The following is a 26,460-nucleotide window of genomic DNA, read 5'->3' on the forward strand; positions in this document are numbered from 1 at the left end:
ACACACAGTGTGGGAAATAAGTAATTGATCCCTTGCTGAATTTGTAAGTTTGCCCACCGACAAAGACATGAACTGTCTATAATTTTAAGGGCAGTTTAAAATTCTGCCGTGTTTGGAGGAAGAGAAATGCTGCCTATGACCCAATGAACACCGTCCTCACTGTGCAGCATGGAGGTGGAAACATTATGCTTTGGGGGTGTTTCTTTGCTAAGGGTACAGAACTATTTCACTGCATCAATGGGAGAATGGATGGCGCTATGAACCATAAAATCCTGAGAGACAACCTCTTTCCCTCCGTCAGGACATTAAAAATGGGTTGTGGCTGGGTCTGCAAAGAGGAGTGGAGCAAAATTCCTCCTGACATGGGCGCAAACCTCATCATCAACTACAAAAAACGTCTGACTGCTGTGCTTGCCAACAAGGGTTTTGCCACCAAGTAACATGTCTTCTTTGCCAAATTGATCAAATACTTATTTTTCACTGCAAAGTACAGATAAATTTATATAATTTACACAGTGTGATTTTCTGGATTTTATTTTTGATATTCTATTTCTCAATGTTAAAATTAACCTAATCTTAAAATTATAGACTGTTCATGTCTTTGTCAGTGGGAAAAATTACAAAATCAGCAAGGGATCAAATACTTATTTACCCCACTGTATATATAAATATAAATATATTATACAGTATATATATATATATATATATATATACATTGTGTCCATCAAAAAAGAAAGCAGCACACCATGTTAGTTTTCAATAAAGTGCTTTTTTAATAGTCCATATCGCTATGTGCCCATGCAGCAACGTTGCAGTTTTGGTCAACAACCCCCAGAGCCCTTCCTCCCGACTTCCCAGCCCTCCACCTTCAAAACCAACTTCTCCACCATTACAGAAGATCGACTCTCCACTCTACTCTCAAGATCACATCTCACCACCTGTGCACTTGACCCGATCCCATCCCACTTCATCCCAAACCTCACCACAGTCTTCATCCCAACCCTAACCCATCTCTTCAACCTATCACTAACAACTGGTGTTTTCCCCTCAAGCTTTAAACATGCCTCCATCACACCTATCCTCAAAAAGCCCTCTCTTGACCCATCCTCTGTATCTAGCTATCGCCCTATATCACTTCTCCCATACGCCTCCAAGCTACTGGAACAACACGTCTACCTTGAACTGTCCTCCCATCTCTCTTCTTGCTCCCTCTTCGACCGCTTACAATCTGGCTTCCGGTCACACCACTCCACTGAAACTGCCCTTACTAAGGTCACCAATGACCTCTTAACTGCCAAGAGCAAGCGACACTACTCTGTCCTCCTCCTCCTGGACCTGTCGGCTGCCTTTGACACAGTGGACCATTCCCTATTATTACAGACCCTCTCATCCCTCGGCATCACAGACTTAGCCCTCTCCTGGATCTCATCATACCTAACAGACCAGACATTCAGCGTCTCCCACTCACACACCACCTCCTCACCTCGCCCCCTATCTGTCGGAGTCCCACAAGGTTCAGTCCTTGGGCCCCTGCTGTTCTCTATTTACACCTTTGGCCTGGGACAGCTCATAGAATCTCATGGCTTTCAGTATCATCTTTATGCTGATGACACACAGATCTACATCTCTGGACCAGATATCACCTCCCTACTAACCAGAATCCCTCAATGTCTGTCCACTATTTCATCCTTCTTCTCCACTAGATATCTGAAACTCAACATGGACAAAACAGAATTCATCATCTTTCCCCCATCTCACGTGACCCCCCCTACGAACCTATCAATTACAGTAAATGACTGCCCACTCTCCCCAGTCCCACAAGCTCGCTGCCTCGGAGTAATCCTTGACGCTGATCTCTCCTTCAAACCACATATCCAAACCCTTTCCACTTCCTGCCAACTTCAACTCAAAAATATTTCACGCATCCGTTCATTCCTCACCCAAGAATCTGCAAAAACCCTAGTCCATGCCCTCATCATCTCTCGCCTTGACTACTGCAACCTCATGCTCTGTGGCCTCCCCTCAAACACTCTCGCACCCCTCCAATCTATTCTAAACTCTGCTGCCCGACTAATCCACCTGTCCCCCCGCTATTCCCCAGCTTCTCCCCTCTGTCAATCCCTTCACTGGCTCCCAATTGCCCAGAGACTCCATTACAAAACCCTAACCATGACATACAAAGCCATCCACAACTTGTCTCCTCCATACATCTGTGACCTCGTACTTTCCTGCACGCAACCTCCGATCCTCACAAGATCTCCTTCTTTACTCCCCTCTTATCTCCTCTTCCCACAATCGCATACAAGATTTCTCTCGCGCATCACCCCTACTCTGGAACTCTCTACCACAACATATCAGACTCTCACCTACCATCGAAACCTTCAAAAAGAGCCTGAAGACCCACCTCTTCCGACAAGCCTATAACCTGCAGTAACCACCGATCGACCAAACCGCTGCACGACCAGCTCTATCCTCGCCTACTGTATTATCACCCATCCCTTGAAGATTGTGAGCCCTCGCGGGCAGGGTCCTCTCTCCTCCTGTACCAGTTATGACTTGTATTGTTTAAGATTATTGTACTTGTTTTTATGTATACCCCTCCTCACATGTAAAGCGCCATGGAATAAATGGCGCTATAACAATAAATAATAATAATAATAATAATATATATTATACACATATAATTATATATATTTAACAGCACATTTTTTATTTTTGTGCAAGTTGAAGCTAAGCCCATCAATGTTAGCCTTGTAAACTGTGACACTGTGCATTACCTGTGTGTGATCAGTGCCCTATACAAGTCTTATCTGTGTACAATTCCAATACTCGGGACCACCCCCTCCATGAATGCTAGGTTGTGATTGATCGGCTCATCAGTATTTTGCACCTCTGCCGCCTCCACCTTTATCTAGGGGGGCTGCTGTATCCTGTAGAGCATTGATATTGTGACCTGGTGTTGGTAAATATTGCTGCATTTTTCCACTATATTTTTTACAAGGACATAATCTATTTTAAAGAACAGTTTTCATAAGTACAGACATGGATCCCATGGAAAGACCCCATGCGTGTTCATAGCGCGATAGGTTTTGTAAAACTAAAAGGAGCTTTCTATGGATCTCAATGCAAAAATAAGAATGTACTCGCAGTAGCAAATTACGTATTTAATGTATATTGTGCCGAGTAACAATGCCGGCGGCCTGCTGGGAAAATCTGTCATATGAACATGTCGAGAGGTTTCAACCTTAAATCGTCGCCCTTAACATTTCGCTCTTATCCATTTAACAGTAAGAATAACAGCATAGGTGAGCATAATTGTTTGCAGGAAATTAAGAAACAGGAACCTGCTTTTCTAAATAGTCTAGGACTACATTTAAAAAGTTGGAAGGAGCCCTGGGAGGGCTTTTCTCGCCCACCTCAGTCCTCTGAAATAACAAGGGCAGGCACAATATGCATTTTTACTGCTTTAAATGCTAATTATTACAATTGTGCTTTTATTCTACAGAAGTAAAACGAAACCGTGAGGAACAAAAGGACTTGACATAAACAGCTATATTCCCTTCAACCCCCAATTCAATTACACCTAGCACAGTCCTATTATTTCCATGCTGGATTTTCCGATTTTCATCCCCTAGGACCTGTATGTATACTGCGCTCATAGCACTTAGGACAAAATGACTTTGAGATCAAATCCATTAACATAGCGTCATTAACGGCACAGGAATGAAACAGCTTGACGGTAGACTATACGACAAGCTGACACTCGAACAGTACTGTATATTCATTTTAGAAAATCCTTATGGGTGTATTAATTAATAATGTGGCAAAATAGCATAAAATAGCTAATACACAGATAAAAATATTTTTTATCACTTGGAGAGGTATTAGCGGCTCTTAATTCACCAGGGTTCTTCATAATAACGACTATTAATCAGCCACAAAAGAAAAAAAACATCATATTACGGTATTTTATGGTTTTATAGAAAAGTCTCTGCACCCTTCCACCTCTCCATTTTAAAGGTCATCGCTATTCCCGGTTGTCTCTCATTACACATATGAACCTTCTGACAACACAGGTTTCTCAAATGACCAAGGACATCCAGTGTTGTCACTCACCAGTCATGCTTTTTGTAAATGAAAAAAAAAGCAAAACTAATAATTCATAGAACTACTGCAAAAATAACACAATAGATTCTAATTAAATCAAATGCTTGCAGGAGGTAAGTCACATCTTGGAAAAAAGTAAAATTCTGCTCAATTTAGAACCTGAAATTTCAAGCTATTTCTAGCAATCTGTTATAAGGTCCACAGGATTGGCAAGAAAACAAGATGACAAGTAGAAAACTTATTTTTTCAACTAAAAAAAAAAATCAGACCTCAGAGACAAAATATTATTCTAGTCTTTAGTAAAAAATGTAGGTCTCCAAAAATAGCTTGCTGGAACTGACAATCATCCTGGCGAAGAAGGTGAAAATGAAAACTTTACTCGACTTAGAACTAGAAAATCCATGTTTTATAATAGTTATTTTCAGAACCCCCTACCAACTGTTATTTGCAGGCTTCTTGCGCATTACAACTGGTGTAACTACCTCAAGGTCCACAGTATTGATATTAAAGGGGTTGTCTGGGACCTTAACATTGATGGCCTAGCCTTAGGATAGGTCACCAACATGTGAACAGCGGCAGTGCTACAATTAGCACCGCCGCCGATCAGCTATTCCCAGTGTCGGCGGCAGCCGGAACCGCTCAGTCACAGAGCTGCTCCATCTACTGATAGTGGCCAGTGTCGGGTACTGCGCATCCTCCTCCTAATCAAATCATGACGGGGGACAGATGATCAGGTGATCAGACATTGTTGACCTATCCTAAGGACAGGCTATCAATGTTAAAATCCTGGACAAACCCTTAAGGCTACATGATGGTCCCTACTAAATCTAATTTATCAATTAACAAAACAGTAGATCTTTAGGTTTAAAAAAATTGTATTTTGACTCCTTGATGCGGTTGTCCCATAAAAAATATTTATCACCTACTGTATTAGTTAGGGGTCCAACTGCTCAGACCATCATTAAGACTGAAAACAGGTGGCCAGTGGCCTCCATTGTGAATGGAGCTGTAGTGAGCACGTGTGAACACTTTTATAGACATTGAATGGAGCAGTGGTCACACATGCTCCCTATCATTCCATTTGCACAAGGGACATTGCGACCCTCTTACTTGTAATCAACATGGGTCTCATTGGATGGAACCTCAGTAATCATACATTTATTATCTACTCTGTGAATAACTAACATATGACATTTATAGGACAATGCTTTTAACTTCACACTAGTCTACATAGAAGTCAAATAAATTCACCTATTTCTCCAAATCAATTCTGTCAGTAAAGTTTAAATCAAAGCAGTGCTCTCCAGGGTAAGACCTCAAAGAGCACCATAGATCTCTACTACCAGGATGCATCCTTCATCCAGTTTTACATCTCCCATTCGGTAAATTATAGATAAGCATTCCCATATTATGGGAGAATGTTTCAACAGTTTGTACTTATTAACGGTGGAAATCCAAATGAATCTGGAGAAAAAGCTTAGTGACAACGCAAGGGATGTAATTGCAGATGAACATCTATCTCTGCAGGTTCAAGCACAAATATGGTCAAGTGTTATTCCCCCTGTCTATAGACTGTTGGGACAGCATTAATCCTATTCCACCATGGGTTCCAATTAAATAGGTGGTCCATAGAAGGAAGCATGGTAAGGGAGCATACATACAATTCTACAAGATCTAGAACACTCACTCCAAATATTGGCATGGTGAATCGTAATATCACAAATTGCCCACAACACACATTTACCCCGACTTACTGCTGAGCCATCCCATGCTGGGGCTTCGCCGCACACGGAGGTCATCATCCGATATGCGGGTTGCCAGGCAGGGCACAGAGTTCTCTAGAGGGCTGCGGGCTATTTTCGCAAGCAAAAAGCAGAAATTGTGGAAGAAGCGGCATCAGGAAGAGCAAAAGGAAAGCAAAATAAAAGTCAGAAGAACAAGGGAGAGAAATCTAAAGGCTTGAAAAGAAGCAGAGAACTAATAGTACAGTAAATGCATCAGGAATGATGGCCGCTCTAGGCACAATCTAGTAAATGATCTTCTCCACTTAAATTAGGACATGACAGTAAAGAAATGTCACCTAGCTGTCTAGTATCAGACTCATATCCTGTATTAGATGCCCTTCCCTGTGCTGATTAACAGGGGTGTTAAAGGTCGGACCCTCATCATCAAAGGCCAGTAATGTTCAAGTATAGAACTCTTCTAAAAACTCTTAAAGGAGTTATCTAGTCTAAGAAGAAAAGCGGTGTTCACACTGTTACGATTCACCTGTATTATACATGTGGTTGGGAGCAGGGCTGTGGAGTCGGAGTCGGAGTCGTGGAGTTGGAGTCGGTGCTCATTTTGGTGGAGTCGGAGTCGGAGTTGGAGTCGGTATAAAATGGACCGACTCCGACTCCTAAAATATATAATAAATTGGGTACAGTAATTCAATGCAGGATGTGCTGAATATTTTTTCATAGGAGTTTGGGAAAGTTATGAAATGTCCTATAAATGGCTGTTATATTCCTGATCTAAGGCTACATTCACACACAGCATTTTTCCTGTGTTTTTTGAGGATACGTTTTTCAGCTGCAAAAGCTGATCATCTTTTTAAAAAACTGCATCACCTGAAAGGTTTTTGAGCTCATAGATAATGTTTTCAATAGCAAAAGCAGATTAGAAATCTGCTCTATCTATCCATTTATCCATATCTGTCTATCCATATCGTATCTGTACCAAAAAGAATGAAAACCGGGTAGTACACCAATATATATTCTGTTCTATCTAAATATCTTGATTATTGGATCATAAAAATGATTAAATGTCTGAGGTTCACATTGTACTACAATAAATTTTTCACTTAAATATAAGCAATATGTGTGGGAGTCGGAGTCGTGGAGTCGGAGTTGGTGTCGGAGTCGGTGTAAGGGAAATTGAGGAGTCGGAGTCGGAGTCGCAGGTTTGGCTTACCGACTCCACAGCCCTGGTTGGGAGGCCACGTGATATGAATGTGATATGATATGAATGTGAAACGGTATGAATGTGATATGCATACTTGCGGTTATGTGCGGACTAGTCTTGCCCTGCTTCTAATAATAGAAGAGAATTGAGAGGTGTGTAAGAGTCTAGTCGGCATGTGACTCCAAGGATGCACTTACAGTACATGAAGTCACGTGAAAACCCACTTGCATGGTGAATACAGGGGAATCATGCCAGTGTGCCCATCACACATTGCCACAGTTTGGCAGTCTGCAGTCACATAGGGTGACTGCAGGCTTTTTTTCCTGAGTCCAGACAACCCCTTTAAGTTGTTTCTTAGTCATATCTATGCTTGACTTACCAGTTTTGCAAATGTGGCTTTTAATCACACATAACCACTTTCAAGAGGTTTTATGCGTTTTGATAAGTCTGATCTATACATATAATATTTACAGCAAATTGGACATTAAATGTAGTATAGAAAGAAATATAAAATTGTTTAATGAAGACCCAAGACCAATGTGTGGAAATATTACACTTTAGTCAGGGCTGTCCTCTCACATAGTGCATGACTTGAGTGTACTAATCTTCTCAACTGTAATAAGTTATGGACTTGGCCAATTAGACTTTCTAAAGACAATTTTTTATCAGCTTCCATTGACTGTCAGTCAGAAGATGTTTTGAAAATGGTAAGGACTTTAATGAGTAACTAAACTTTCCCACCCATTTTTCATATTTAGCATCCACTTGAATTGCCTGCAGATTAGTTGAGGTCCAGGTCTTGAGACCCCCATCAATAGCTGTGCACTATACCTTTGGGAAGTGTGCAGCTCCGTAAACAGGAGCGTACAGCTTCAGAGACAATGCTTTCTATTGAATCTGTACTCCACACTGTGTGCACGCTCAGGGAGGAGCTGTGCACTTCTGTGACCTGAGGTGTGCAATTTTCAGGGGTCTAGTGGGCAGTTATTGGCAGTCTCAGAACCAGGACCCCCACTGATGTGCAGTCAAGTGCCTGCTAAATATAAAAAAAAATTAATAAGTGAATTTAGCTAATCTTTAGACAAAAAAGAAAGTTGCACACACGAATATGCTTTATTTCTATAAAATCTCTTAAAGGGATCCTGTCATTAAATTCATGCTGTCGGAAGCACAGGTAACATGAATCAGAGCCTATTGCATCTAGGTGTGTTTACTATGAAACACTGTGCATTTCAGATAAAGCATAGCTTAAAGCACCACTTCAGTGTATTTTTATTGAACCGCTGAAGTGGTGCTTTAAATATAATTCCCCTGCCCCATGTCTGATACTCACCTTTCTGCGTTTTCATCGGCTTTCGCCACTGCTCTCGTCGGTCTCTGGTGAAAAGTGACCTGCTCGTAGTTTCAGTGTTTCATGGAGTGCGCCTGATGTTACTTTTCAATACAAGTCTATGAGAGTCTCGTTCTGGCCTCGTCCTGGCTCTCATAGACTTGTATTGATAGCTTAGGTACATAAGAAAGGGCTGACAGTACTTGCTAAGATGGACGCCCACTCACGATCCAAGGAACCCACTTGGAAAAACTGCAGCTTTCAGAGTAAACGAGAACAGCGTCCAGTCTAAGTGAAAAATTCCAAAGAGCTTTATTCCGCCATAGTAATATACAACGTTTCGACCTATAACAGGTCTTTGTCAAGTATGACAAAGATCTGTTATAGGTCGAAACGTTGTATATTTCTATGGTGGAATAAAGCTCATTGGAATTTTTCAACTTGTATTAAGAGCTTGTGACATAGCTTCTGACTTCTGGCCAGTTAGAATATACTGTCACAAGATGGTGACGCGGGACCAGAGCAGCACAGAAAAAACATGTAGATGCCAAAAGGTGAGTATATGATGGGGTTTAGGGGGCTTACATTTAAAGCGCCACTCCAGTGCTGATCCTCAGCGGCCTTTTTCTCGCCCCGTTGCATATTTAAAACGGAAAGAATCCGTCCTGGGATGTCATCGCCTTTCAAATGATGTTTTCTCTGAAATGTAGCGGCACTTCAGAGTAAAAAATACCTGACTGCAAGTATAAGGGGGACGGCCAGATCGCGGGTACCTGCGTGCCTCGTCCGGAACTATTAAGGCTGCATCCCTGTTTCCGGGGGGAAGCAATAGCAAGCGGGACCTTCCTCCTGACCGAGGGGGCGGGGAGATAAACGGAGAAAGCGCGCACAGCAGAGCAGTTTGGCGCGAACCCAGGGCAGTGCGCAGAGAGGTGAGCGCCATGCTCTGCTTCCCCTTCCCCCACAGAGTACCGGCGCTGTGGCAGCCCCCACCTACTGCAAAGGGACCGCTCCAGAGAAAGAGAGAAGCCGGGAGTGCTGCAGCAATCCTGAGAGAGAGGGACTGCTGCACTCAGGGAAGCCTTGTGTTTAGAAGCAGCCAGGGGGAGAAGTGCTCCGTCCTGGGAGCACCCGCCACTAGTAGTTCAGCGTCCGTCGTCTCCCGCTGCCAGCCGTGGGGACCAGAAAGAAGGAGACATACAGTGTGATCCTGGTGACTACCAGAGAACAAGGCGCCAAACAGATCGTGCCCCTGATTACAGCTCACATGCCACATAAGAGTGCCTGGCAATGGGACAGACACTTGCGCCCTGACGTTGCCAGCGAATATTTGCCCTGACTCTTGCTCCCTGACTTTGCCATTGTTTATTTGCCGAGCCACATTGGGCTCTTACAGGACTGTGGCCCACACCCTTGTCAGCCACTACAGCATATGAACTAGGGGCAGTGGAAGGTACCGGAAACAGACCCCTGCCACCAGAGGACGAGGCATTGTTGCCCACAGGACCCCATTGGAAAAGACACCACACCATCCGTTGTCGGAGCTATTCACTTCATGGACTTAGGAACCATTGACGCTCATCAGAACTGCCGTTATCTGAACCGTTGTTCTTCAACTCACAATATCCTTTGCCATTTGATCTCTTTAACCTTTACCTCACTGCATGGAGTATTCCCCTGCTATTAAACATGTTAACCCTTGCTCTGCCTCCTGTCTGTCACTACATCCCGCAACCTGCTCACACAATCATGCAGCCGGGCTACGATTTGTGCTGCCTGTGTATTGGGCAGCATGAATCTAATGACAGGTTCCCTTTAACTTATGGTTACCATATAGCTCTTTTACATTCAGATCCACACTTTGCTATGAACCAGATGGAGTTAAGAGAAGTTTTGAAGTTGACATGGCGTAAAATAATGTTTAGGGTTGGCAGGTGAAATCTGGCTGGTAGGAGGAATTCCCACTCACTGGACCTAATTCTCTGTCTAGAAGATCATTTCTAGCTGAGTATTAATGCTTTACAGTACTATTTTGAGGAGTATTATAACTTAATCTAATAATTGATGGAAAATTCTATAAAGTTAAATATCTGCATATTTTACAACTTTACTGAACCAGAAGCAAAGCATATTCAATGCCAGACAAGCAATCTGTAGTAAGCCACATGTAATGGAGACAAATGAAGGGTCACTAATACATACATCCCCTGGAATGCAATAAGGCCATGTCAATAAATGAGTAACAAGGTAGTGTCAGTAGGATCGAGGCACAGATCATTAAATCCACAAATGTAAAATAAACAGTCATACATATACCGTTCTTGTACTGTATGCACATAAACATGTTTGATGAGATCATATGAGGACTATATAGCATAGTGCCATGCCATGTAAATGTAGCCAGGCCCTTTGGGGGAACATGGTTAATGGTATTTACCGATTTATGGAAACGGGTATGATCAACCTGAGGCTTACAACTTCTACATGCAGCTATACGTGTAAGCCAGGTGGGTGAGACTGGACGGACACCCTAGAAGCACAAGCAAGGGCTCAGGTTGCAAACCGTTGTATGGAACAGACAAATGAGACAGCCTGGAGGGGCCATGCTATTCACCTGAAAGGAAGGAGTTTTTCATCAAGCCCTCCTCTCTCCCTCCTAAAATGTTCACAATTTAACAAGTTTAAAGAAGGGAAAGAAAAAGCTATAATTAACATACAATGACATGTTAGAAAAAATGATAGCATGTCTAAACACTAGGAAAATAAAATGTACAGTAATCAGATTCTATCACTATATTTTATGACTTAGAGGGGAGTCATTATGCTGTTAAAGGGTCTCTTGCTATTGAAATTAGTGTGAGACATGGAAATCACTGAAAGAATAAACACTGTCTATATCTCGCCCATTTCAGCGGGATATTGCTGCTTGCTTCATGTAGCAAGAAAGAAGATAAGCACAGCACTCACCAATCAAAAACGTCTTTTTTATTTATCCAAATGGGAGTAACAAAACATTTGGCTGGAGCATGCTCCCTTCTTCTGATTTGAAACAACAGCTGTTTCGCATCACTGATGAGGCTTCATCCGGTGCAAGTAAGGGCAGTTGACAACACTGTCCCGTTTATGGTGGAAAATCATGACTGATTGGTCCCTGATTGGTGGGTTCCCAAAATCATATTTTTTATCTACGTAGATTCTCTCCTGTGGGAGAATCGAGATGATTATTAAAATGACACTCAGCTCAAATTCAGTCAGAGTTTGAGCTGAGCGTCATCTTAAGCTTGATCCGATTCCCTCGCAAATGTAAAAATGACTTTCTGTTCACATGTTCAGGCTTTTGAGCTTCTTTTAACCACTTCAGGTTTCCAGAGAAGACAAGCGGTTAATAAAAGTAGGCTGACCATTCTTCAGATGTTCTTCAAGTGGTTTATTCATTGTTGAATGGAGTTAAAAAAGGTCCTGGAAAAAGATTCCACAAACACACTGGGAAAATGCTTAAAAAAAAAGCTGTTAAAAAAGCACTCAGCAAACAATGAAAAAATGCTAAAAAGACAATTTAGATAAGAAATGCTTCACGAAGTATCTTGCTCTTGAAAAACTTGCCTGGACTCCGCATACCCTTAATGGGTTTTCACAAGATAGAATTTTATGCAGCGTTCACACGTTCAGTATTTGGTCAGTATTTTACATCAGTATTTATAAGCCAAAACCAGGAGTGGAACAATCAGAGGAAAAGTTTAATAGAAACACGTCACCACTTCTGTATTTATCACCATCTCCTGGTTTAGGCAGGTTACATCTTCTTGTCCTATAATAGTAGCCACAGGATACATGTTATCTATGTTATTACTGAATATAATGGAAAGGCAGCCACAAAGGTTGGCCTCTACATTACCATTGTCTGGGCTGGTAAACATCCTACTTGCACTGGAGACTGTTTTTCCTATGTCAGCCAAGGAACGCAAGTTGGATTTCTTTGTCTGGTGCCGATGCTTCCTGAGAAGAGTGTAAGTGATCTTTTCCCTCATCTCTTGTTTCAGCAGTCCTGTCTCAATCTGGATATCAAGGATTTTTTCTGAAGAAAAAAAAAAAAAAAGGAAAATGTGTTTAAGGGTTCACGAAGACGACCATATTTTCTGTCCAAGTCTGATCAGACAAAACATCTAAATCGCAATTTGACCAATGTTACTCTACAGGGCAGCGCAACAAGCCCGAGTTTTATACACTGTTCAGATCACACTCGAAATGCAAGTTAATGAGTCCGGACCGCACTCAGAAGACATCTGAGTGAAGTCCGATTTTCATGAACTGACTGAATAGAGAAAATGAAGACTTTTTTTCCCATCTTCTCCCAAAAATTGGATCACACCATGATCAAACTCTGATCAAACTCAAGATCAGATTGTGATTAGCAAAATTGACCCAATTTTCTCAGATGAGAGAAAATACAGTTGCGTGACCCTAGCCTAAGGCAAGACTTAAGCTGCACCCAAAAAATGAAGAAATATTAAAGCAAAGTATACAGAATAATGAAATGATGGAGGCCAAATACCACGATTGTGCCACCAACAACCAAAATATAGTGGATAAATGTGTTATGAGGTGGAGTCAGGTCGTTGGGACCTCCACATCATGTCAAGAAGAGCTGGAGTGCCGTACTCTCTGTGTGAACGAAGAGGTACAGCGCATGTGTGATCACTGCTCCTTATGGTGTCGGTGGGCACTGTAGTGATGCATACACACTACCACTCTATTCATATGGGACATAGCCACCCCTGTTCTGTGGATATGTAATATTCTTGGCTAAGCACCATGTCATAATAGGGAATAAGATAAAGCCATATGCTGCACATATCACTTGTGTTGTCTTTTTGCTAGATGATAGCATGATAACAATGCGTTATTGCATAATGTATACCGATAAATTGTAATAATTCACGGGCACTTACCAACTACTTGGGGGAGGGAATTGGCCTCTAGGTCGAGTAGTATTGTCCCTTTTTCAATACATGTCCGCAGTTCAAACAGGCTATGCAAGGAAAGTGTGGCAACATGGGGCTTACTCCACCTTTCTCCACCCTGCTCCACCTTTTCTTCAAACTTTATCCATCTAAAATATAAACAAACAATATTATTTTCCATCAAACACTCTAATAAGATGACTGATCTTCTCTTTTGATTTAAAATATATATTGCCCGGGCATAGTAACTAACTGTGGTTACTTATAACAAATTAAAATGATTATATTGCACATAAAACATTTCACATCATATATTCAACACTACAGATTTGCAACACAAATTAACTAAATAAGTACCCAAGTATTGATACACCTCATGCTTCTGCTTTTTACACAGCCTCCTCCTGCACCTCACGCTCCTCCTTTTAGTATCAGCCACAGGGGATATATAGTATAGTAGCATAAGCCACAGGGGATATACCGTCCCGCTCTCTCCCTCCGCAGCCCCGTTCTCCACTTGCTGTCCCGCTCTCTCCCTCCGAAGCCCAGCTCTCCACCCACCATCCTGCATTCTCCCTCAGCAGCCCCGCTCTCCATCCACCATCCCGCTCTCTCCCTCCGCAGCCACTGTCTCCACTGGCCATCCCACTCTCTCCCTCAGCAGCCCCGCTTTTGTTCCGCTGCCCCTGCGTCTCCCTCCGCAGCCCAGCTCTCCATCCACCGTCACGCTCTCTCCGTCCGTAGCCCCACTCTCCAATCGCCGTCCCGCATTCTCCATCCACAGCCCCGCTCTCTCCCTCAGCAGCCCCTGTCTTCACTGACCATCACGCTCTCTCCATCCGCAGCCCCACTCTCCAATCGCTGTTCCGCATTCTCCATCCACAGCCCTTCTCTCTCCCTCAGCAGCCCCTGTCTTCACTGGCCGTCTCGCTCTCTCCCTCCTCAGCCCAGCTTTCCACCCGTGTCCCGCTCTCTCCCTGCGCAGCCCAGCTCTCCACCCGCGTCCCGCTCTCTCCCTTAACAGCCCCGCTCTCCACCCGCCATCATGCTCTCTCCTTCTGTAGCCCCGCTCTCCACCTGCCATCCCGCTAGCTCCCTCAGCAACCGCGCTCTCCATGCGCCGTTCCATTCTATCCCACTGAGAGCTCCACTCTCCATTTGTGTCCCGCTCTCCCTCCACAGCCCCGCTCTCTCTTTCCACAGCCCCTCTCTCCACGCGCCATCCCACTCTATTCCTCCGCAACCCCGCTCTCCATCATGCCCCGCTCTCTACTTCCAGGCTCCGCTCTCCACCCACATGCCGCACTTTCCCTCTGCAACCTCGCTCTCCATCCGCCAGTGAGCGAAGCAATGTGGAGTGGGCATGGTTTGATACATATACACACACAAACATACACTAAGCTTTATATATATAGATATATAGCTATATTTATTCTTATTATTATTGTTATTATTTTTATTTGTACTGGTAGTCAAGAATAGTCCATTTCTTTACACGCATTCCCTAAAAGAACAACTGGTCAGTCTCTCTGCATAGAGCAATAATTACAGACTGTCTTTTCACTGAAGAACGTAATGGCCATGTACTGTAGGAAATCCATGGAAGTAATGAAAATTCTGCTTTACAATATGTCTCAATGTAATAGAACCCTAAAGAGTTTGCAAATCATCCATCTAATGATGCTGCACAAAAAAAATGAAGCATGTGCAGATATAGCAGTCACCAATATTATGGCTTCCACTCTAAATTAATAATGTAGTGTGCCGTGGCACTGTAGGTATGGCCATCTTCATTCACTTTGAAGGAGTGGAACGCTATGCCAAGTCTGTGGGTCTGTGGATCTATGGGATAAAGGTTCACCTTGTGGAGAGCGCCCAGACATAGGGAGGATTATAGGCCAGGCAAAAAAAGGCATGCAAATTAGTCCCTACCACAAGGGAGAAAGCTGATTCTCTAATGCCACCTATGGGGCATTACTAGGGTCTAGTTTAAGGTTTAGGTGTCTCTTATTAAGGTACTACCAGGCAACAAGCTTTCTACCTCTAACAGTGCTAATTTGTATATGCTATGCCCATAGTGCACCACAGCTATCAAATTGGTGGCTTCTACATCTGTATATTAAACTGACCACCAATAGCAATCAGTAGAAAATAAAATTGCCTGGTTCTAGATTTACTGTGCATATTGTGAATTGGGAATAAACTGAATTATTTGTCATTTTTATCAAGCCAGTAGAGGAAACACAAGTCTATATTCTTCTTAGACAGCAAAGATATCACAATGCTATTCTTACTGTCAAGAAACCACTGGAGCCATAGGCGGAGGAGGACATGACTTGGGGATGGGTGGACCTTTACTCCTACAGCTTTTTTGGTATAGTGGTATAGATTTTAAGCACGAGTGATGTTGGTTTCAGAGTAAGAAGCACAGTATGTCTGTGCCTGGTGGGTTACTGTGAGGAGGGTGGGGCTTATATAGAAGAGGAAATCTGTGTCTCTCCCTCTTTCTTACACAGGATGAACAGGAGGAAGCATGTCTGCAGTTTCAGGGAGTATAATACTGGGGTCATCACCTCACACGACAGATGATAGGAGCACATTCACCTCAGACATCATGTACTAGTGTAGTATCAGCTCCTACATTATGTATGGGATCAGTATTACCTCAGCAATTCATGTAGCTGCCATGTCCCTCATGTGCATGTTACATTTTCCTCACAGACTGTGAGACAACTTCTGTGTGACCTCCCTGCAGACATGTTTGATATACTCCTCTGCATTCACCTTAGATATTGTGTAGTGTGTACTAGTGTAGTATCAGCTCCTACATCATATCTCGGATCAAGATTACCTCAGAAATTCATGTAGCTGCCATGTCCCTCATGTGCATGCTACATTTTCCTCACAGACTGTGAGACAACTTCTGTCTGACCTCCCTGCAGACATGTTTGATACTACTCTGCATTCACCTTAGACATTGTGTAGTGTGTACTAGTGTAGTATCAGCTCCTACATCATATCTCGGATCAAGATTACCTCAGGAATTCATGTAGCTGCCATGTTCCCTCACTTATTGCAGAGGCAGCTTTTGTGTGACCTCCCTGCAGACATTTCTGATATACCACATTACTGCTGTATTATACAGAGTCTTCATGAGTTCTGGGTTTATGTATGATAGGACAGAGCAGGGACACATACAGTGTCTGCCATTACTATGGTGGAGCTGGGCAGTCACATGTATTAGAGACACTGGTGAGAGGAGCAGTCGGGGAATGGTATATGTATGATGATGAGAGGCTGCACTTCATGTTAGTGCACTGTATACTGACCCTGCTGTGTGCTGATTATCCCCCTCTTCCCAGTTATGGAGTCTGATGATCTGTATGTGACCTCATCTCTGTTACATACTTTGATGCTTGGTGTGCAGATCCAGTGTAACCAGGTTACTCACTATATATGTGGTATATGTGTAAAGGCTCTATTCCTGTGCTGTATACTTAGCCTGTACCACAGGTCTGTATACATGATATCACTCCTCACTCTGCTATATACGGATCATGCTGGGTATAGACATCCTGTGTCTCCAGGTTATTTTCCTGGCTGTACATATAATCTGGACATGACTTCCAGCTTAGTGCTTGATTTCTGTAGCTATTGCTGCCTTTAGTCCTCCCCCTCGTATGTTGCATGATCAGAGTATACCTACCAAGAGCTTATTTTATATTACCTAAGATGGTGGATAGAACAGGCCTGAATGGATTGTGTTTTATTATGTGTAAATAAATAATCGTGGAGTAACTCGGCACATTTGTGCACTAATAACTCAGCACATGGCAGGCAGTGAGTGGGCACTCCTAGTGTGATGCTGCACATTGCTCTGGAAAACACATCATGGGCCCAGTTTCCAGCCCTGTCTCTCCTCTATTGTAATTGTATGTAGTAGTGTGACTGACTGGGATACAGAACTTGCAGTTTTCTGCTCACACACCTAGGGCTGCAGGCAGCTTATGTTAGACCTACATATTTCTTACCATTTATGCACAGCTGGTGATTAGAGTCTGTAACTGCTGTAGAGGAGCAGGCGGCTTCTCATTTATTGTTACAGCATATAACACAGCATTGCCCATCTCTGTCTATTTCTGGACCTTACGATGGGATATTTTCCATTATTAACCTGTTGTATACCTTGGTTGTAACCCTGCATGGTTTTCACCCTCACTTATCCCACATCTTGTGCGGTTGGAGGGGTCCTTGAAGTTGGTTAAATATGGTCTGGGGGATCCAATGGGATATGGTTTCCTCCTTTTGGAATTTAATATGGTTCTGGATCTGGTGAAAGGTGGAGGGGAGTTTCGGCAAGGGTTTGTCGGATCCCCAGGAAATTCAAGTGAACACTGGAACCCTTGTGGCTATGGTGCTCCCGAGCTAGTGGGGTAACGGCTGGGAGTAATTGTTGGTACATTTTATGTTCACTTTATGTTAGGTAATCACCGGATTTTGGGAGCTTCAAGGACTCCTACCAGTGTGTTAATATTATTTATGCTTTGATGTTTTATTGTATGTTTATTTAAATAAAGGCATGAATAATTTTTAAAAAAATGGGATCGGTGTATACCCACCAAGTGCTTATTTTATATTACTTAAGATGGCAGATAGCACAGGCCTGAGTGGATTACCTGGAGCCTGATGGTTGGGGGGGGGTTTGAAGTTGGTTAGAAATTGGTCTGGGGGATCCATTAGGATATGAATTCCTCTTTTGGAAGTTAATATGGTTCTGGACCTGGTGAAAGGTGGAGGGGAGTTTCGGCAAGAGTTTGTCGGATCCCCAGGAAATTCAAGTGAACATTGGAACCCTTGTGGCTACGGTGCTCCTGAGCTAGTGGGGTAACGGCTGGGAGTAATTGTTGGTACATTTTATGTTTGGTAATCACCAGATTTGGGAGCTTCAAGGACTCCCCCAGCATGTTAATGTTATTTATGCTTTGATGTTTATTTTATGTTTATTTTAATAAGAACATGAATTAAAAATTAAAAAAAAAACTTATTTGTTTTCCTTTTAGTGGGTCCTTGAAGTTATTTATAAATTGGTCAGTAGGGGTAACCATATTAAGTATGGACCTCTGGGGTGGGGTTCTTGGAGTTGACGCTGAATCAGCGAAAAGGAATTGGAAGTAAAAATTCCGGACTGTTAAAAATTGTTTCGGTGGATCTGGCTTTTGGTTACGGCTCTGGACGGGGTTTTACTCGGGAGCTTTTGGTGGATGGACTTCCCACAATGGGATGTTTGGTGCCCTCGAGCTGGGGTTTACGGCTGAGGGTAACGTGGAGTTTTAAGTTCTTGTGTTTTTGTCAAATATTTAGCCAGAATTTCTGGGGCTCCAAGAACCCCCCCCCCAGGTCATATAAGATTGTGTATTTAATACTTATTGTACATGTTTATGATATTTGTTAATAAACTGGCCGCTGACCCCCCTGGGTTTGGAAGGGTAACCATTTCAGGTATGGCACCCTGGTTTTGAGGGGTAATCATCTCAGGTATGGCCCCCTGGTTTGGAGGGTAACCATCTCGTGTATGGCCCCCTGGTGTGGAGGGGGTAACCATCTCGGGTATGGCCCCCTGGTATGGAGGGGTGACCATCACAGTATGGCCCCCTGGTCTCCAGAAGCATTTAAAGTTTATAAGACCCTGTTAGGGTAAAGTCCCTGGGGTCATGGCAATCATATTTTGCATGCCTACAGAATAAATTTGCTCCTCTGTGGGAGTGACTAAGGGTAATCAAGTGCATTAACATGAAGGGCAATATGCCTATTCCCGATGCCCTTGAGCTGGTGGGAGCGGCTAAGGGTATAATCTAGTGCATTAACACAAAGGGCAGTATGCCTACTCCTGGTGCGCTTGAGCCAGTGGGAGCGGCTAAGTGTAAAGTAATCAAGTGCATTAGCACGAGAGGCAATATGCCTATTCCCAATGCCCTTGAGCTGGTGGGAGCGGCTAAGGGTATAATCTAGTGCATTAACACAAAGGGCAGTATGCCTATTCCTGATGCCCTTGAGCTGGTGGGAGCGGCTAAGAGTATAATCAAGTGCATTAACACAAAGGGCAGTATGCCTATGTGGCACCCCTGAGGCAGGTGTAGTGCCCCACCACCTAGGTAAGTTGGGAACTCCTTTCCACACTCCAACACCTGCACCCCACACACAGGATAGTTCAGCAGGACCCCATTGCGGATCCATGTTTAGAGGGTAGCAGAGCACCTTTCGTGGGTCCTTGCTTCGTAACACGAGATGTGCTGGGAGGTGGGTGGAGTTAGATATAAAAGGTTGGGAAGGTTTAGAATTAGAGGTTCAGTCAGGCAGAAGTTCAGACAGGTAAGAAGTCACTCAGACAGGAGTGAGGATCCCTGGAAGAAGGGATGGAGGAGGGAGTGCTGCAGCTGCCTCAGTGACCTGAGCCAGCTGGCACAGGAAAGGAACAGAAGGAGAAAGACGTAGAACTGCAACCTAAGCTTCCATAAGAGCGAGAAGGAACAGTGCGGAATGAAGGAGTAGGCGAACAGAGAGGAGTTGTGGGTTGGAAGAGGAACCCTGCCTATAGGTTCTCAGCGCAAGGCCGGGCCCCGGTCCCCGAGGTTGTATGGACAATTATGGTTCTACAGCAGACACCGGTGGAGTAGTTGGCTGTAAATGCATTACTCCCATCCAAGACTCGGGGCACAACAGCAACTGAATAGAGAGCCAGGACTCCGGAGAAGGGAGTCCCCGAGAGAGGCTACAGCTGTCTGCTATACAAGTTGTTAGGAACATCTGACAGGAGGAAATTCAGAGTATCACGGTACTGGAGCTCTTCACACTAAAAGGCGTAATTGAGGAGTCGCTCAGGAAAGGTACATGATGGCGGAGTGTTGGAGAGGAGAATCCTGACTTGCCCGAGAGGATGATTGAGTCTCTGCCCCCGGAGGACACGGCACGGAGGCAGGCACCAGTGTGTACCATGAACTGTGAGTAAAGCTTTGGAACTGCAAACCCTGGTGTCTTCCATTCATTTGTGCGCCAACACCATCAGCACCGCTACATCTGGATACCAACATTCCTCACACCGCCTGCGCCTATACACTGCCCTGGGGTTATAGCTTCACCTGTGGGGAGCTACACCATATATGCTGCAACACACCATCAGCCCCAGAGGGTCTGCATGCAACATTGGCTTAACATCTTGCTTGCCAAACACCACAGGTGGCGTCACAAACTATCACATAAACTATATTACAAACCACCATTGATTTGGGCGCCCAGGGCCACGGACCGGGTCACCGCCGCTGTGACACCACATCCCCCTGACATCGGCCCGGCACCGAGTACCCCACAGCCCTGGGAAGGGCGACCCACCTACTCCCGATGCCCTTGAGCCAGTGGGAGTGGCTAAGGGTAAGGTAATCAAGTGCATTAGCACGAGGGGCAATATGCCTATTCCCAATGCCTTTGACCCAGTTGGAGAGGTCAACAGTAAATGTTATCAAGTGCATGAAAAACAATTAACAATGGCGTGGCAGGGTTATTAATAATGCCTTTGTAGACTTTTTCCGCTTTAGGTTTATTTAAATTACTACTTATAATGTTGATGTTATATTGTGTATAGTTTTTAATTACTCCCTATTTATAATTTCTTTCTATTGATATGTTCATCACTTTTCGGGTGATAGTAAGTGGGTTTAAAAAATTTTATTGCACAGCTACTGTAAATAATGGTGGTTTCTAGAACCAAAATCTATGAATTGGTGAATTATTAGAGCTGGCTACAATGCATGCGGTATAATAGTTTTTTGAGGCATGACAGATGTCATTATACAGGTATTCAGATTGCATTTCCCACCCTCCCGCCCCTGTTTATAATCATTGTCCTAAAATGTTTTAATTATTGCTTGTATGATGAATGCTTTATTGTATTTTTGAAATTACCATTGTATATTTTGTTCCAGGTTCAATTTTATCATGGCTATAAAGAGTTAACAGCATTAACCTTCTAAGCCCAAGGGAAGGGCCATCCTTCAGCCATGGTTCCTTAGAGGTTTCCTCCACAGGGGTTTTTCCTCTCCTGAGCGCTGTAGGATGACTCTTTGTGAGTCGGAGGTTTGCCAAGTTAGTCCTCTTAATGCTTTTGCAGGGACTTCTAGTTTATAAGTTTACTAAAGTGATTTATTAAAAAAAAAAAAATGGTGTCAAATGTGAATTTATAGCCCGTCACAGCTTTGCGGTTTAGGAGTCAGGTGGAAGTTGCAGACAAGTTAAGGTGGACTCATTTTAACTAATAGAGAATGTAAAACCTCATGGTGGTGATTAGGCTCGGCTTTGGTGGCCAGCCTCAAGGACGTTGTAATGGTAACGTCAATCAGGGGCGGGCACAGTGGTTAAGCACAGGAGTGAGAATAATAGGGTCATTGGTGCCCTGAAAGTTTACTGGCTCTGCTTGAATGGCAAACCAGTGCGTGCCGCCCCTTTATGGCTGTCTGTCCTGGTTCTGTATGTCAGACAGCTGGGATATCACAGTACTTGTGAATCCCAATGTACTAGCACTTCACCTGACTCCTACTGTGATTGTTTTAACCCTGTGATTTAAATAAAGCTGTGGCCATTTTGACAACCAAAATAATGTGTTGTGTATTTATTCTAGTGCCTAGGTTTACTGTAGTTATGGTGGTTTTAAGATGGAGTAGGGGTCCGTCCCATATCCATAAGTCATGGATAGCATGATTGATCTACGAATGATCCAGTGGATGTGAACATAGCAATCCGCAGATCCTTATTCTCTCCATAGGAGTTAATAAAAGTGTAAAATACTGAAACATATTATAGATCTGTATTCTCGCTCACAATACAGATATGGATTTAACGGACCACAGACAACAAAAGTTGAAAACATAAATCTGTTATTTTTGGATTCCATCGCCTATAGGTTGATTATGGATCTATATTACAGATATACGGTATATTCTCTACGTAGATGTCAGTGGAACATCTCAGTGTGTGCGCTGTATATCAATATTATTTAGATTCCATTAAACCCACACTTTGCGAATTGTTGCTTCACATCAAATCCATTCCCACCAATCAGGCCCTGTAATACTGAAAATCAGAAGGATGCTTCATTACTGATACATTCTAGAGTTTAATATTTACTTCTGGAAGACAGAAAAGGACTGAAGATGAGAAAACTTGTGTAACTGACTGCAGAACAGTGCAAAGGTTAAACTTGTTATACACTGACAATTAACCCCACAGCTGTCATGTTTAAAGAGGTCCTGTCAGCAGGTGAACAGTGGGCTGTGTTTGCTCTTATTTTATTCCCACCGCTCCTCTGAGTATTCTATTTTTGCTTCTTTTTTTTTTTTCCGCCATACAGTCCCAGAGATTTGGACCATTGAAATTTGCACTAAATAAAAGAGGTCCATATCTCTGAAACCATATGGCGTATTTAAAAAAAACAAAAAAAATGGAATACTGAGGGGAGCAGCAGAAATAAAATAAGAGCTAGACACCTTTGACAATCAATATCTGCACCGTTTTTAGAACTACACACAATAAAGTATAATGTACCAAGAACTGCAGGAGATTAGAATGTAAAAGGACCTTTTATATTCATATAAAACATGCAATTCTACAACGTTCTTCCCTGGAGATAACAGTTCATCAGTTCAGGTTAGGAAAGTCTATGACCACCAGAAGATTGTCTCTATGGCATCTATTTGACAAAAAAAATGCTGAAAGAAACAAACCCTTTAACTTGAAAGCACCATTGAGGTACTAAAAAGTGCATCTACCAAGACAGAAGTGGCAAAGTGCAGAACCCACAAGCCATATCTGACCCCTTGGGTGTTTCTGTCTGGCTTGCAGACCTGGACAGTAAAAGGGCTGGAAACAGTGGCGCACTACTAACAGCATAAACCACAAAGCTACCATGAGGCCAATGAGTTGGGAAGGCCCAACGGCACCATAATACCCTCACCTAGCGCCATGACTTCCACTCCAGATGCAGCTACAGCTGAACACAAGGGTAAAACAAGGAGTCACGGGCTCCCTTTTCCAACATTTAGCTTGTGAATCTGACTCTCAGTGCAGAAGGTGCGGTGTCACCACTAGATTGACATCTGAGCATCAGTTCTCGCAGCACCGACTGGAGAAGCGCATCATAGGAACAGCGCTAAGTGAGTGGCTTTTTTTCTCTTTTATTGTAAGTCAGTAATTGTGTGGGGAACTGTAAGGGTATCATGTTGTGTGGTGGGGCTTTTGGAACATCATACCACAGTGTGTGGAGGCTATGATACTGTGGGTTGTGGGGTTATCATACTGTGTGGAGAGATGGGAGGCATAATTGTGTGGACTGTAAGGGCATTATTTTGTGTGGGGAGCTGTGGTGGCATCATAATGTGTGGGAAGATATTGGATACATATACTGTGTAGGAGTTGTGTGGGCTATCAAACAGTGTGGGTATAATTAATGAGGAATGGCAAGAGCAGTATGATTTTCTGCACGGTAAACTACATGGTATTGATTAGATGCTACGGGCAAGAATACAAGTTACAATAAACTATCACAACAAGTATTAGCAGTAGTAGCTAGTCAACATTTATTTCTGTTTAATATTAAATGATAAAATTAATATTAGCCCAAAATAATAATAATAAAAGAAATAATGATAATGAGTAGAATTAATATCCTCGTATTGGTTCAGACCTCCACAACAGTCACTGTTTTAGCGCTTTTTTTTAATTTTATTAATTGACGTTTACCCAATCCCCTGATGTGAATCTGGCCTAAAGGATTTTTAATTTCAAGTCTCTAAGTAAACCATGTGTCACCATGTCAAAGAGAGTCAATGTAGGACTCAAGAATACCACCCTACATCATAATTGTTGTAGGTTCCTGTAAAATGGTTAAGTAAACTGGACAAGTTTGATGGTAAAACATGTAAAATAGGGTGAAGAAAAAGTATATATGCACAACAGGGAAATCTATTATGTCATCCTAAACTGCAGATTTAAGTGAACTTGGCAGATAATTTAAAGTTTATGTGTTAGGCTATGTGCACACGATGCAGATTTGCTGCGAATCCGCAGCGGATTTTTCACGCAGAAACGCTGCAGATCCGCACTGTGATTTACAGTACAATGTAAATCAATAAAAAAAAAAAAAAAGCTGTGCAGATGGTGCAGAAAAATCAGTGCGGAATTGCTGCGGATTTAAAAGAAGTGCACGTCACTTCTTTTGTGCGGATCTGTAGCGTTTCTGGACCCCTCCATGTTAGAAATCCGCAGTGGCAAAAATTGCAGCAAATCCACATAAAAACAGCGGCAAATCCGCGGCTGCGGATTCTGCCAGGAGATGCGGATTTTGTGCAGAAAATTCAGCACCACTTTTCCAACGTGTGCACATAGCCTTAGGCTCTACTTTCTCTAGATGGCTGATGGCAGAGGAATGAAGAATTTGGGAGTAAGATATTAACATGCTCAATTCTTTCGTTCTCAGGAAAAATAATCTGCATAAAGTAGTTTAAATAACAGGGGCTGAAGATCAGGTGGTCACAGCGTCGGACCCACCAGAGAAAATCAATCTTGGGGCCCACCATGCTTAACGGGTACTAGCTGCAGAGTCTTCCCTTAGCATCCATCTAGTCAAGCTGATAATCAGGGAATTCTTTCCAACTACCGTATATACCCGTCCAAACAATCACCTGACAAACCACCAAAATGCTCATTTGTTGGGTGCAATGATTTTTAGGCTTGATTTAAAAACATCCTTATCGGCAGCAGATACAGTAATTTGTGTAAACAAGACAAGTGCTGCCGAGGACAATGATATTCTATAAGCACAGAAAGATTGTATTAATGACATGTGCCACATACACACACTAGACACAGGACAAATGCACACTAGTCACACACTAGACGCAGGACACATACACACCAGTCACACGCCAGACACATATACCCCAGTCAGTCACATGGTAGACACATGACACATACACACCAGTCACACACCAGACACATGACACATACACACCAGTCACGCTAGACCCATGACACACACCAGTCACGCGCTAGACACAGGACATATATACAACAGTTACAGGTAGACACAGGACACATACACAACAGTCACATGTCAGGCACATGACACATACACACCAGTCACACACTAGACCCATGACACATACACACCAGTCACACGCTAGACACATGACATATATACAACAGTCACAGGCTAGACACAAGACACATATACACCAGTCACACAGTTGACACAAGACACATATACACCAGTCACACGCTAGACACAGGACATATACACATCAGTCACATGCAAGACACAGGATATGTACACACCAGTCACATGTTAGACACATGACATACTCACACCAGACTCAGGATTAGATATGGGCGGACCGATGGATGATCGGGTCCAGTTGGTTCGGCCAAACAGTTAAAAAAAAATTTGGGTAAGGGTACCAAAATACTACCTGGATCCCATTCACTTGAATGGGGGGCCCAAACATGCAATGTTTGCCACACTGTCATGCGCATGACAGCATGGCAAATAATGCTTCTGATAAGCGGTAAAATCATTACCGATGGTCAGACAGTCGCAGTTTCCACACTATCAAATGACAGCTTGAGCTCACAGCTGTGATCGGAGGTATAAAGTTTACCTCCGGTCACCAGCGTCGGATAATGGGATTACTACTCCCTTCAGCCTACGCCTGCTGCCGCTAATGACAGTGAGAGCATGAGTGGCTAATGGGAGTGTTCAGTCTGTGATCTAAATAAATAATTAATAAAAAAAAATGGCATGGGTTTCACTGTATTTTTGATAACCAGTAAGGAAAACTCACAGCTGGAGACTGCAACCCTCAGCTATCAGCTTTAGCAAGGATGGTTATCAAGAATAAAGGGGTCCCCACACTTTTTTTAATTATTTAAATAAATAATTTAAAAAACGATGTGGGATCCCCCCATTTTTCACAACCAGCTGGAGGCTTTGATGTTGGGCCTCCCTAGCTTAAAAACAGCAGTCCAGTGCCACCCAGAAAAGACGCATCTATTAGATGCGCCAATTCTGGCACTTTG

General features: G+C 43.2%; 1 protein-coding gene across 5 annotated transcripts in view; it reads right to left on the reverse strand.

The window, feature by feature from the left end:
• The window catches only part of SLC4A4 (solute carrier family 4 member 4), a 395,294-nt gene that overhangs the window by 112,007 nt on the left and 256,827 nt on the right, over positions 1–26,460 (reverse strand). For 3 of the 5 annotated variants that reach the window (XM_073590547.1, XM_073590572.1, XM_073590555.1), the window contains exons 6-8: positions 13,330–13,490; positions 12,276–12,455; positions 10,995–11,036 (exon numbers count right to left, since the gene is read on the reverse strand). In XM_073590547.1, coding sequence (XP_073446648.1) covers positions 10,995–11,036; positions 12,276–12,455; positions 13,330–13,490 — 383 coding nt within the window. The remainder of the gene's footprint in view (positions 1–10,994; positions 11,037–12,275; positions 12,456–13,329; positions 13,491–26,460) is intronic. The other 2 variants (XM_073590565.1, XM_073590581.1) reach the window with 1 other exon arrangement.

This window comes from Dendrobates tinctorius, unplaced genomic scaffold, assembly GCF_039654945.1.
Source record: "Dendrobates tinctorius isolate UK_male_01 unplaced genomic scaffold, ASM3965494v1 ptg000011l, whole genome shotgun sequence".
In the NCBI taxonomy this organism is placed as follows: Eukaryota; Metazoa; Chordata; class Amphibia; order Anura; family Dendrobatidae; genus Dendrobates; species Dendrobates tinctorius.